This window comes from Paramacrobiotus metropolitanus, unplaced genomic scaffold (genome assembly GCF_019649055.1).
Source record: "Paramacrobiotus metropolitanus isolate TYO unplaced genomic scaffold, Prichtersi_v1.0 Parri_scaffold0000197, whole genome shotgun sequence".
NCBI lineage: Eukaryota > Metazoa > Tardigrada > Eutardigrada > Parachela > Macrobiotidae > Paramacrobiotus > Paramacrobiotus metropolitanus.
In genome coordinates, this window is record NW_026570417.1 from 18,945 (window position 1) to 31,823 (window position 12,879).

Genomic DNA, 12,879 nt, shown 5'->3' on the forward strand with positions numbered 1-12,879 from the left:
GGAGCTCACCTTTGTTTAGACTGGCAGTGTGCTTCACAGCTCCATCCAAAGGCCCAGTGTGCGCTCGTGTGCGTTCGCAACGAAGGTGCCAACAAGTAATGCTTAACGCGTACGAAGGGGAAGAGATCGTTCCATGGAGTCGTCTCCAAAATAACCGAAGAACCTGTTACAAAATACCATAAAATTAGCTTGACTGCCTTTAAGACTGCCAAGTAGCACAGTCAATTTTTAAAACTAGAACGTGTAAAGGGATTTTGATAAGGATATGAGCAAATCAAAGAGAGTCGACTCCGTCCAGCGTAAAATAAAGATGAAAAATTTAAATCGCTCTTTTTTAAAACTTTCCAAATTTTCAATTTTTCTACGCTTACTAGAACGAAGTCGACCCCAAAATCATATGGCTGCGTTCCATATAACGTTTTATTACCAGTCATCATACCTGTAACAGAATGATTGGGAATCTACTATCAAGGCAGGTTCATCCAACAACCCAGCTGCAGGCTCCTCATCCAGCACAGACACTCTCAACGGCGATTCAGCTCGTAGACCCGTGAAGAAGCAGTCTTAACCTGATACTGCTTTCTGACTCAATGTTTCAAAACTCAGAAAGCTACAAATTACGTCTGGTTTCAGACCTTATCATTTTCTACTCAACCCTTAAAATCAAACCGAAGTGCAGTTAAAACTAGAAAGTGAAACAAACTGATTCCTACAAGTCACAAGTGTGTTGAATTTCAACGGCTCGACTGCGTTATTAGCGAGCTGAGCTATGTTTACGAGCTCGAGCGTGCGCCCTTATTGCGGCCGCCAACTCGTGGGGTAACATGTGTACCTTTCACATAGCTGCTTTGTGTACTGCGGCTACTGCCACAAAAATGTATTGCTATTTTTGTAATATTTTGTTGTTATAAAATTTTATTGCAGTACGGCGTCTTATTTATTTTAGTTGCTAGTAATTAAAAGTCACATTGGTTAATTTTGTTTTACGATCCCACCGAATTACTTAATTCAATGTTTATTATCTGTATGAACCACAGAAATACAAAATGAAGTGGAATATGTATTGTATACATACATGTGCAATTACTAATAAAAAAATTAATCATGTTTTAATGTTTTAAAACTACATAGCATGAAATGTTTTTGTGCATTTGCGCTGTATAAAGTAGCAATGCACTATGCAGTTACGCACTACTGTATTCGCTCGCACATCTTGAACCACAGAGTGTGTGTACGGGAAAAACGCGCATTCAGTATACACACTATAACCGGGCAAAATGCACGACTACGAAATATTTCAAGAAGAACAGTTCTTCTTGTGAGTTTGTCCAATAAATCAAGACTTTTCATTTAAATGGCAATTCACTCTGGAAAAAAAGGTTTTGTAGCTGAAAGCTCGAATTGTTCTGTGGTTCATCGCCATCAAGAATGTTGACGCTGAACGTACCCCTCCCCCTCCAGGGGCACCCCAAAAACCAAAACAAATCAGTTTGTTACTCGTGCTTACGCCAAAGCTGTATGTTAATGGCTGCTTTCGAGCATAACATGATTAAAAATTGTTAGAGCTCTGATTTTTTTTTTAATATTCAAGAAGTTCTCCTGACCAGATGTTGTTAGACATCAAAAGTTTATCAAATCGCGAATCGCGCGTTTGGCCCGGTTAGAGTGTGTATATTGAATGCGCGTTTTTCCCGTACACGCACTCTGTGGTTCAAGATGTGCGAGCGAATACAGTAATATGCAGTGATGCAACTTACGTCAATTGGTGGCTGCTTATTACTGCTTAAGATTACAGAAAATAAATTACAAACCTTGCGTGACTGTGCGTCAGTGCTGTAATACGAGTAAGTAACTTTTAACCAACTTGAAGTATTCCAAGTTATATGAAAGGTCCAAGTTATAATCGGCTGTCATGAAAACTTTTTGTAAGTTTAGCGTAACTTTACAAGTACTTCTTTTGGTAACTGGATGTTTTTAGTAACTTTTATTTTCACGAGGGATGCATTGGTTCGAAGGAATGGACATTGGCTTCATTCACAAGTCCGTTCTGTTCCCTAATAATTCCCTGGAGAAGCACACTCTTGGTAAACGCGGACTGTAACTGATCGCTTCACGAGGTTTTTCAAATATTATTGTAGCATCATAGTAACCTATTTTGCAAACTATACGCTTTCATTCCCGATCCACTAAATGGCGGTTGTTTTTACCAAGAAATCATCGATAAAAGCTTCGAAATTTTGAGCATTAGTCATCACCGGTGCTTTTCAGGTGACTATGGTCCCGGTAAATTTTGCCCTGATTTTTACAATGTCAATGCCCGTATCCCGGACCACGCGGCAGCTTTATCTGGCTACGGCCAATCGTGGAAGTACTTCCGCGAGGTGGCGAACAAAGTCCGGGCCATGTACACGTACAAGCAAAAAATCCAGATGGAGGCCATCAACACCATCATGGACGGTTTAACCAGTCTGCACATTCGTGGCATCCTGTCCAGCGCCATGGAATCGGTGCGGGTGGGGATGCATGTGCGACGCGGCGACATTGTCACCGACGCGGGACAGAGGAACCACGGCCACGTTGCCGCCACGGACGACTATCTGCTGCGCATGGTGTTGCGTGTTCAAGATAAACAGAAGAATGTCGTTTTCTTTGTTATCAGTAATGATCAAGAGTACTGTCACAAATTGTTTCGCAAAGAGAACTTTGTCTTTGTCGAAGGCCATACTGCCGAAGTAGATATGGCTCTCATGACCTTTATGGATGTTGTAGTGCTGAGTGTGGGCAGTTATGGATGGTGGGCGGCGTTCCTTAGTGATGCCACAGATGTGTACTATTTTAAGGATTGGCCAAGAAATGGCAGCGATTTTGCGAAGGGTGTCTCCGCCGAGGATTACTTCCTGCCGGCGTGGCATGGTGATAACTAAATAATAAAGTTTTGGGGTAAACTTCTAGCTGTAGCCGGTTTTGTTAGTAATAATCATATAAGCAACTAGAGTAGACAAACAAGTTAGCATAAGCAAAGACACTAACACAATTTACCGTATATGCATGGTCACGGCTACTCTGTGCATGGTGAGGAATCGCGTATAATTCCGCTGGACTTAGATAGAATACAGGCGCACTACAGGTATACTATTCAGGATTAGCAGAAAAAAGGACGAAGGTTCTGCGAAAGGTGTGTCTGGCGAGACTACTTCCGGTCGGCGTGGAATAGTGATATTTAACTACATGATATAATGTTATGAATTACGTCGCAAACATGAAATAACGAGACACTTCAAATATTATGCGTTTAATTACGCAAGTAAGCAAGCATTCACCACCGTGTTCAATCGACAACTGTCCTTCAACAACAAGTTGCCGTGATCGTACGCTGGCCAGCTGCGAGGCCATATTCGCCGGCGAAACCGCGTATGCATAGGATTTATGACAACAGCAATAATACTCACAAAAATTTTGAAATACCCGTACACCAGTAATAAGGACACAGGACGAGTGCACTGTACAATAGTCTAGGGATAGAATAATAGAGGAACCATTCCTTGACCAAACAATTAATATCCACAGCACTTTGCAAATGTACATATGTGGGATTCCGTTCGCATTTGGTAAGAAATCCTCATGATTTTTCCTCTGCCGATAAAGAAATGTGATTGTGGGGCGTGGGCTACCCTTTACTGAGCAGCGGTAATGTATTGTAAGGGATGTACGAGTATAAATCAACCGCCAAACTGCGGCGCTGCGCGAAGGGCGGGGGACATATTGGCCACCACTGCCACTCACTGCCTGCTGACCAGTGGCCGGCGTATACGACCTTTGGTCGGCCTATGATGTCCTATCGCTTCTTGCCGAAGAGCAAGGGGTATCTTTGTCTTGTGTGTGTGGTTGTGGACAGTGAAACACGGTGTGTAATTTTGAAAAAATATAAGTACTAGCTTAAGGCAGCAACCTTTTATGTGGGATTTGCAGATTTATTTTCAAGTACAGACACAGATCTTTGTACTTACTTAAAAGTCATTAATCAGAACCAAACCAGCAGTTATTTAGTACGTCATGATTATTCCTTAAAAATTAATGTAATAAAAAGTAAAGACTCTGTCGATTATGTACTGCATAATAAGAAGTTATATGCGTTTAAAAGTCGTCATAATCGTACCACAGTTTTTGTTTCAACATGTGCTTTATGATATTGAACATATACAGTGTGTCCATGCAGTCCGAAAGTGTAAAATTTACGCACTGCTCGATTTACGTTTATTGTTGTGAAGCTGGTGTACTCACCAGGTCAGTAACTGTCTGGAATCCAGTGTGCATCGCTATTGTGCATCGCTTTGCGGGTGGTTTGTTTGCCCGTTGAGTGCAGGCCGAAGCTTCTTTACTGACAATAATAATTATTGTATACTGACAAACTGACAATCCTTTACTGGAATTTTACTGACAATTTTTGACACTGAGCGAGCTTTTATTGAAGAGAAAATTGATTGGTAGCAAAGCCAATTGCATATAATCATACTTGGCGCTAACCTTGACGTTGTGGATTTACACAGAAAAAAAGGTTGTATTTACAGGCCATCGCGGATTATATTAGCGCTGTTAAAACCTTGAATTATATCAGAATAAGGGCATAGAGCAATAACTGGTTTCTTCTAAGATTAAACAGGGACCAGAACTTCGAAGCTGACGCCCAGAAAACGCATGATCCCGACCGGTGTGCCGGCGGCATCAGCGGTGGCCGGCAGACGCGGTGCAAGGGACATGAAGAACGAGCGAAGAGTTGTGAATACGTCGACGCTGGAGTTCATCCCGCTGACTGGATTCGTTGACGTTACCGTGGGCTGTGAAAAAAGCTAAAAAGTCAGTACCGGCAAGATAAGTGACAAATTGTAATACGCGTAAAAGAGTGTAATCGGTATTAAAAATTATATTATGTATTCAAAATAATGTATCGCGAAATAAAATATTGAATAAATTGTTAAAATATAAACTGTGAATAACCTAAATTTGTTAAATTATTATCTGTCAACGAGCTGACCAAGCAAAGAGGAGAAGTGCGATTAACGGCCGAAACAGTCATTCTGAACCGGTTAACGGGCTCATTTTAAAACGATGGAAAAAACCGCATAAAAATTTAATGAGCCGTTTTCTCTACACTGTTTGGATAGATAAGTTATATTTCGCTCTGCTGAAGAATCAAACTCGCTCGCTCTTACAACTGATTGCAATTTGCAATATGGTAAAAAATGATGATAAATGACACTACGCATTAAAAAGCGTAACATTTATTTTGAAAATCTTGATCTGTAATGAAAACTGTGATACGTTTAAAATTATATTGTAAAGAAATTCAGTAAATTTGTAATGAAACTGTGATAGATAATAATATGCCACAAAATAGGACTTCACCGGAATTTTTTTATTCATCAGTGTCGGAGCAGGACTGGTTGACGCGCTCGTCTGTTGCGACGCAACATTACGGTAAGATGGCGGAGAGACAGCCCTTCCGTTTTCGTTCCTGTTGGGAAAGAGCACGCTGAGTGGAAGCCCTGAATTCTCCGCGATCTGTGAACAAAGGCGTGCCAATATGTATGTGAAATGATCCACGTGCCAATATGAAACATGGTACGTTAGAAATAAATCGTACCTGAATATTCGTGCTTTCCGTGGTGCCACTGATTTCCATCTGTTCGCTCGTATGTCGTGGCGGTGGGGCGGTGGACGTACCCGAATCGACGGAAAGGTCGGCAAACTACGAAAAAAATTAAAGTATTTATGAAATGATGTGCTGCAGTAAAAAAAACGGTGTGGAACAGAAGCAACCATACCGAGTTGGCGGCTGATGTAGGAGATTCAGTTGCGGCCGAAATTCGAGAGGTGTATGATACTTCGGCTTCAATCCATCTCTGTTTGGGATGAAAAAATCGCATAAGAAAAATAAGTTGCGATGATTCAAGTGACAGTGCTGGTGTTGTGTGGCCGTTTTGCTCCTTAATGTATTTACAGAAATTCTTCAAAGGAATTTCGACAAACGTTATACATATATAATCTTCTTTATTATGATAACAACACTGTGTACGAACGGCATTATTTTTTATACTATGGAAAACTGCAAGTCTGCGCTAGTACGAAATAGTAAGCACACTGACTATATAGTTACGTATTTATAGGTTTCCACATTAAAATCATACTTTGTACTGTCCGACTCCGGCCCAATTGGTCTGCCACCTGGTGTGGTGGGGTAATCTTTGTCGGCAAAACCTGACCCTGTACTCAGACGGTGTGGCCAGAAGATGCTCGACGTCAGCTGCGGCTTGTCCTGGAATTAATACGAATATTATTATAGTACACATTATTTGTATACCGGTACAACCTGCATGCGATGCCACAAAAAACATGTCAAAAAACATGTATTTTCCATACCGTCACAAATGAAATTAAAGGGCATAACACTAGACCTTATAAAAAAAGGGGTAGCTGCGCATACGTGTTCTCGCAACTACTCGTAATCGTCAACCGTTTTCTGCCGTATTAATCACGGCACCCAGAACCAATCGTATTTTGATTATTACGATGTCTGAATAGTTATTCATAGGGAAACGCGCAAGTCGAACTGCAAGTGACTGTAAATTAGCGAAAAAGTTTACAGAAATACAGTTGTGTGTTGTATACCAATAAAAGCAAAAAGTAGCTATTTCCGACTGTACTGACCGGTGTAGTGGCGGCAGGTGGTTCAGACGTCATGAAGGTGGTAGCTGATGAGCCGGCGTTCCAATTTCGCATTGGCACTCCAGTAACGACCACTACCCCACAGAGGGCAACGGTTAAGAATACCAACGCTTTCGCCGACATGTTAATGGAAAATGGGGAATATGGAGCTCACAGAAAATATACTTTCCTTGTAAAACGCAATAACAAGTTAGGACTTAAATTAGCTTTTGAAACTGTTCAAAATATAATTGACAACAGCAGTATCGAAAGTGTCAAATGATCTGGAAACTTGCAACGCGCACACTGATCAACTGCAGTTGACTTACGCCTTCGAAATTTAACCATGAACAGTTGAACACCGTTACACTGAACACTGCAGTCTGGAAAAGTGGAATCCGGGCGCAACCGGGACCAGCACATTCCACTGTGTACAACTGCCGGTTTGCGATTGGTCGCTTTCTCCTCAACGAGTACAGTACTTTGCATCGCTCGGTAATTTATCTCAATTAATTTCTTCTTTTTTCAGTTTTCTGCAGCAAATTACTAAAAAAATATAATTTTTTCACGTGCAGAATACATAAAGCAAATGCAGTTACCAATTTGTATGTTTTTTAAAAAATTTTTTTTCTGGGTTACAAGCGAAAATCGTAATAATATGGCGATCATTGTGGAAGTGCGGAGCGGTGAGGCGAGGTGGTTCTGCGTATTATGTTGAACCGGCGCTAACGCGGGCGCAGTGGGGTGGTCCATGGTTGGACACGCCACGCTTTTGCGCCGTTATGTAAGAGGCGACGAAGAAAACGAAAGTTCCCAGTTCGATTCAGATTGTACTTTTTACCAACAAACGGCGATGAGATTCGAGTTGCTTCGTCTATTGTCCTCTTCGGAAGTTGGCAGCCCAGCCAACATGCACTGCATTCCACGTAGTGTTGAGCAGTGAAAGTCCTGGTCAATATACTTATTTCTTACATGCATACTAATTTTTCCAAGCAAATTTACTTATTAAATTAAAGTAAATTCACTAAATAAGTTTTAGTTTAGCGCTAACGTTTTTGTGGTTTCAAAGCGCAACAAAACAGCAACAAGAAGTTTTCCTAACTCTAGAATTAACATTTTACTAATCCGGCAGCAACTTACTTTTACTTACTTTGTATAATTGTATTCAAAGCCATGCTGTTTACTAGAGTAGACTTTTCGGACTTTTATTAATTAAATGGCCGTTATTTAACTTTATTTGTTAGTACAGCACTCAAGTCCACGGAAAGATTTATTTGTTTCTTATTTTCTTAATATTTGCTATCTACCGTTCGAGCGTTTGTACATTGTTGCTATTGTTGAAGCTCCGATCTTTCTTACATCTTCAAAATACGTACATTTTGATAGCAATAATGCGAACACTGGATGTATTCCTTGCATAAAGTCTGCATTCGCAATGTAAAGTATACAGAATTTTGGCATACCGCTAATTTACTTCTTTTGATCGAAGGTATTAATTAATACCGTTCCTAAAACGACTATGCATACGTATTATAGTAAGTACCGCAATATTGGTACAGAGTCTACGGTAATTACGCGCGCTTTAGCAAAAGTGCATCGCAGTTTCCATCATTTCAACATTGGCTGTGTTTCCTTAAATATATTTCGCCACAATTATTTATCAGTTCTGCGGTTCTGCAGAATCGTTATCTTTCATCCACCCTGGTACTCTAGCTGTACTGATACTTCCAAATTTCCTTTTTCAGTCTATATCGCATTGTTGTTTCTTAATTACATCTCATTGTCAGGCCGTTTCATCGCGCGGATAATTTTCTCGACCTGGATGACTGTGTCATCCACAAATATCTCTAAAAAATCGATGCGTTCGGGAATGTCTGTATAATTCTCAGTAAATCGAAGGTTCACGGCTAACGCAACCGTTCTTTATGAATTAAATTTTATTTTAAATATAAGTCAGACCCATCAGTAAAAACAGGACGAGAAAAGGGCAATGCCTTTGAGAGCTACACCAAAAAGTCTAGCTGTACTAAATCCAGAAAGGTCAAGATGACAAATAAAATCCGCGCAAAGGGATAAAAAAATCATTGCTTAAAACACAGCAGCTTGTCGAACAAGACAACCAAATGTAAATTTTTGGGCGGTCTATCACAGTGCATTTGAAATGGCGCAGAATAATAATAAGAAGCCGGAGGGCGTAGCTCTCATTTCGGTCCGCCAGGGGAGATGAAAATACTGCGATAGACCGTGTTGACCCTATCCGTGAGCCGCTGGGAGTCGTTGTAGTCCGAAGAAGCGGTCCATGTCCACATCGACCAATGTGGCACCGGCTCCAATCAAGGCCTCGCGAAAATGCAGCACCAGCGTCTCCTCGGTGTTGGCTCCTTGCAATAAACGCGCGTTGGGGCGTATCTTGTGGATGAAGTGAATGCCCGCTTCCAGAACGCTCTGCGGACGACAAACATACTTGGTGCGATCGTTGGCCGGCCAGACGAAGGAATCCCGCTGCAAGTGGCGAACCAGATGCTGGCCGATGTCGTCAGACGTGGCGGGGACGCTGAGGGAGTTTTTAACGGCGGAGTGCCGGATTGTGACGCAGTCAAGGGATCCCTTCTGGACGATGGCATCCAAACCGGTTCCGTCTTGAGAGATGATGTACTCGTCAAAGTCCACTACCGTAGACGAAAAAAGCAATTAGTCAGCCTTGGCAATAATATTAGAGGATGTAATTACGGTAAAAGCGAACTGCTACGAGTACGAGTAATCTGTGATAGTTTGCAACTAATGCTCAGTGCGAGAGTGACTATGCTTTTCAGAATTTTTTTTTATATTTTTAAAATAAATTCCAGTATATTTCATTTGTTCTAGATAAATTTATTCCATTACTAATACCAGCTGTATTTGCAAGCCTAATTAATTTGCCATAACAAAGCTGGGCGTCGATCATGCATGCATCCGACCTAACTTCTTAAAGGGGAGTTTCATTACTTTTTTATGTCTTTTATGTAGCTATGAAGTATGAAGTAATATCACCTCGGCTGCACATTCTTGCTGTTGTGGCTTGTAACTATTATTATCGGTACCCTCACCAGTCACCACAACTACTCGTAGACCATAATAACGCATAATTACGCTAGAAAATTAGCAACATGAGCAGATTAAAACTTAATTACTGTAATAAAAATTGGACAGCTTGAAGTAATTATTGCGCTTTGAAAGATAACGATTACAAGAACATTCTGCATGTCATAAAAATTAAAGATGCATAATTCGGAAGCGCGAAAGGTTTCGATTGATAAATTTTGATTGTATCATATATGAGCCAGACTACTAGTATAGTTATATTGTGAACGGATTGTTTTTACTTGCAGTAATGCGAAGAAAACTGTCTTAGACAAGTGAATTATGTGTATTTTTTTAGGATAATGCGTAGTTAGTAGTTACTAAAGCCAGATAAGCGCTTCGGTGAAGTTCTACGTACCAACAACGACGTAGTCCCAGTATCCGTAAGCCTTCATCACGCACCCGTTAATAGCCGCCAGCTGGCCGTTATAATGCACCTTCCGTTCAATCTCGACCGGGAGCGTCCAGTTGACCACCTCCACCAATTCCAGATCCTCATAATACCACAGCACCCACAGCAGTTCTGCCGGAACATCCGAAAACGGACTCGTATAATACACCGGGATGAAGAATTTGGAAACGCCCATGATCCGGTAGTACTCCACCCATTCCACGATATGTTCCGGACGGATATCCTGCCCGAAAACGATGGGTCCACACAGTGCCATACTCAGCGGCGGCGGTTCCGGCCAGAAGGGAGGTGTGGCCACGTCAAGGTCCACCGATCGGGAAACATTCCGCATCTGGCACTGCAGCGTCATCCGGATGGGTCGCGCGTAGTCGGCGTACTCACGGACATCGCACGTAAGTGTGGCAGCGATATACCGCTGATTATGGTGATCGGGATAATCGGCTAACACCGCCGGGAATGTTCCATGGGGACACACACACAACTGCACGGAAGCGCCTTGTGCATCTCCGCGTCGGTGCGGTTGACGATGGAGATTATCTTGATAACATAACCGGTGAGGTTCTCCGAGGGAAGCGCATAGACCGCGGAGTGGACGAAAAGCTGAAAGGGAATTGCCGCTTGCCAGCGAACTGGATTAACTGGATTCGTGACTTCATCGACGGGCGGTGGTTTTGACCGATCGACATGATCATAGAATGCAGACACCGGTACTTTTGCAGTGGGGACAAACAGAAAGACGGATAGGATGCATATTCCGCTAAAAAGAAAGGCCATTTTGAGCAGAGCGGAATACGACATTTTCCGGACGGTTGGCAGATCTTAGCGCGTCACACAATATTGTGTCACTTTGTGTGAAAATGATAATAACATTCAAGGTAACGGAACGAAAAACGATATTCGAAGGCGCTGCATATACAAAAGAACAGAAACCCTGAATCACAGTATCACTGTAAAACAGTATCGCTGATTCGGGAGAACGCAAAAAGGTTGTAATCTGACTCACGCGGTTGGGCCCGCCCCGCTTCCGCACTGTTATGTTCCGCAGTGCTGTACTGTACGTTACCACAAATGTGCGTCGTAGGTCGGAAAAGTTAGTTCCGTTCGATCCGGGGTGCGTTCTGGCCATCGATGGCGATGTTTCGAATTCCTTTGCCTATTGTTCTCTGTCGCTGTTGGCAGCTAAATTTACGTGCCTCGCATTCCACGGGAAGATTTATTTATTTGGCATTTATTTATTTTTCTGCTTCCACCGATCAAACGTTTGCAAAATCTGTCGAAGCTGTACAGTGTACACGTACAAGTATCTTTTAAACAACCGCATGTATCGCGTATCAGTTATCTATTTGTGCGTCAATTAATTTGTGATAGCCATCATCATTTAATGATGAAACTAATAAACTATATGGCGTAATTTTTATCAACAATTAATATATGTACAATTGTATACTACACAATTTTCATCTTATAATTTATACGCACGTACTTCGACAGTGAGTTCGGGTGGTACGACGGTACCGTCAGTACGTAGCAAAACTCTTACCGATAAATCGTAACTGTGTGAAGAGAGAATTAATATACTTACTCAACGCATTTACGAGTACTTACCGCTATTACCGGTATGCCAAAATTTTTAAATGGACATCTGCATGACACTTTAATGCATGAAATACTTTCGGCATACGCAGAGAATACAATTATTGTCGAGCGATGGATACAAAATTTATGCAAGTTAACTTAACGGCAGTACAATATTTGCAAGAAATACAAATATTTATAATTATATCAGTTTTCAATGTACTTCGAGTATTTCTAGAAGTACAGTACCTGTAGAGCTGTTACAGATTCTGCATTAGTTTAACCCATTGACGGGCATTGGCGTCACACGACGACAAGGTGTTTGGAATCTTTTCCCAAGGGCTGGGCAACAGTTATTCGCTCTCCCTTAACGTAATAAGCAACGAGGAACTTCAAAGCAGCAATAAAAACATTCCTCAACCTTTTGTCTCAAGTTAATCAAAAACCACAGGTGCGCAAAAAATCGCTAATTTCGACTTGACTCAGCCCTTCGGTGCCTTAGTCAATAACTTGGTCGTCGATGATTCAATAAATTTGAGATAAATCAGCAAGGTACATTTGATGATGCTTTATTCAGAAATGTCCACCATGTCATCAAAAAGTCTGACATTACTGGACCATTGTCCGTCAAAAACACATGTCGCCTCCTGACGCCAATGCCCATGAAGGGTCTAAAAATACATGGAACTGGCCACATGCGCTGTAATCCGTTCACTGTAAACTTGCAATGTCCTGCAGCGTCACGTTCGACGGGCCGTACTGTAGATGTAAAGAAACGCGCAGTCAAATAGCTTCAATTTTTATTGCTAATTAAAAATTTTGATTATTAGTGAACATCACGCTTACATCTTGATGTTTGTTGTCATCTGGGAATATTTCCCATACTGCATCCACCAAAGAAGCTGGATAAACAGCAGTTTTGATCCCTTCCAGCTTCTTCCCATTCTGTTATCACGAAGAACAGCTTACTACAGTATATGCAAACAAAAACTCTTGCTGAAAAATGCTAAAACACAACCAGAAAGCCACAAGATAGTTTTAAATGACTACTCTCCAATTTTCATAAAATT

General features: G+C 41.5%; 3 protein-coding genes across 3 annotated transcripts; 1 reads left to right on the plus strand and 2 right to left on the minus strand.

The window, feature by feature from the left end:
* The first annotated feature begins 1,999 nt into the window (after positions 1-1,999).
* On the plus strand, positions 2,000-2,924 carry LOC129600821 (galactoside alpha-(1,2)-fucosyltransferase 1-like). Its single transcript, XM_055499431.1, has 2 exons — positions 2,000-2,084; positions 2,269-2,924. Exons 1-2 carry the CDS (start codon positions 2,000-2,002, stop codon positions 2,922-2,924), a joined length of 741 nt encoding a protein of 246 aa, XP_055355406.1.
* Positions 2,925-4,442: 1,518 nt separating this feature from the next.
* On the minus strand, positions 4,443-6,714 carry LOC129600809 (uncharacterized). Its single transcript, XM_055499404.1, has 6 exons — positions 6,706-6,714; positions 6,186-6,313; positions 5,823-5,900; positions 5,642-5,746; positions 5,404-5,559; positions 4,443-4,835 (listed from the first exon to the last, which is right to left on the minus strand). The coding sequence occupies exons 4-6, from the start codon at positions 5,678-5,680 to the stop codon at positions 4,653-4,655; spliced, it is 378 nt and encodes a 125-aa protein (XP_055355379.1). The 5' UTR covers positions 5,681-5,746; positions 5,823-5,900; positions 6,186-6,313; positions 6,706-6,714; the 3' UTR covers positions 4,443-4,652.
* A 1,952-nt stretch (positions 6,715-8,666) lies between these two features.
* LOC129600807 (beta-1,4-galactosyltransferase galt-1-like) lies at positions 8,667-11,214 on the minus strand. The gene is made up of 2 exons (XM_055499403.1): positions 10,181-11,214; positions 8,667-9,371 (listed from the first exon to the last, which is right to left on the minus strand). The coding sequence occupies exons 1-2, from the start codon at positions 10,581-10,583 to the stop codon at positions 8,956-8,958; spliced, it is 819 nt and encodes a 272-aa protein (XP_055355378.1). The 5' UTR covers positions 10,584-11,214; the 3' UTR covers positions 8,667-8,955.
* Between the last annotated feature and the right edge of the window lie 1,665 nt (positions 11,215-12,879).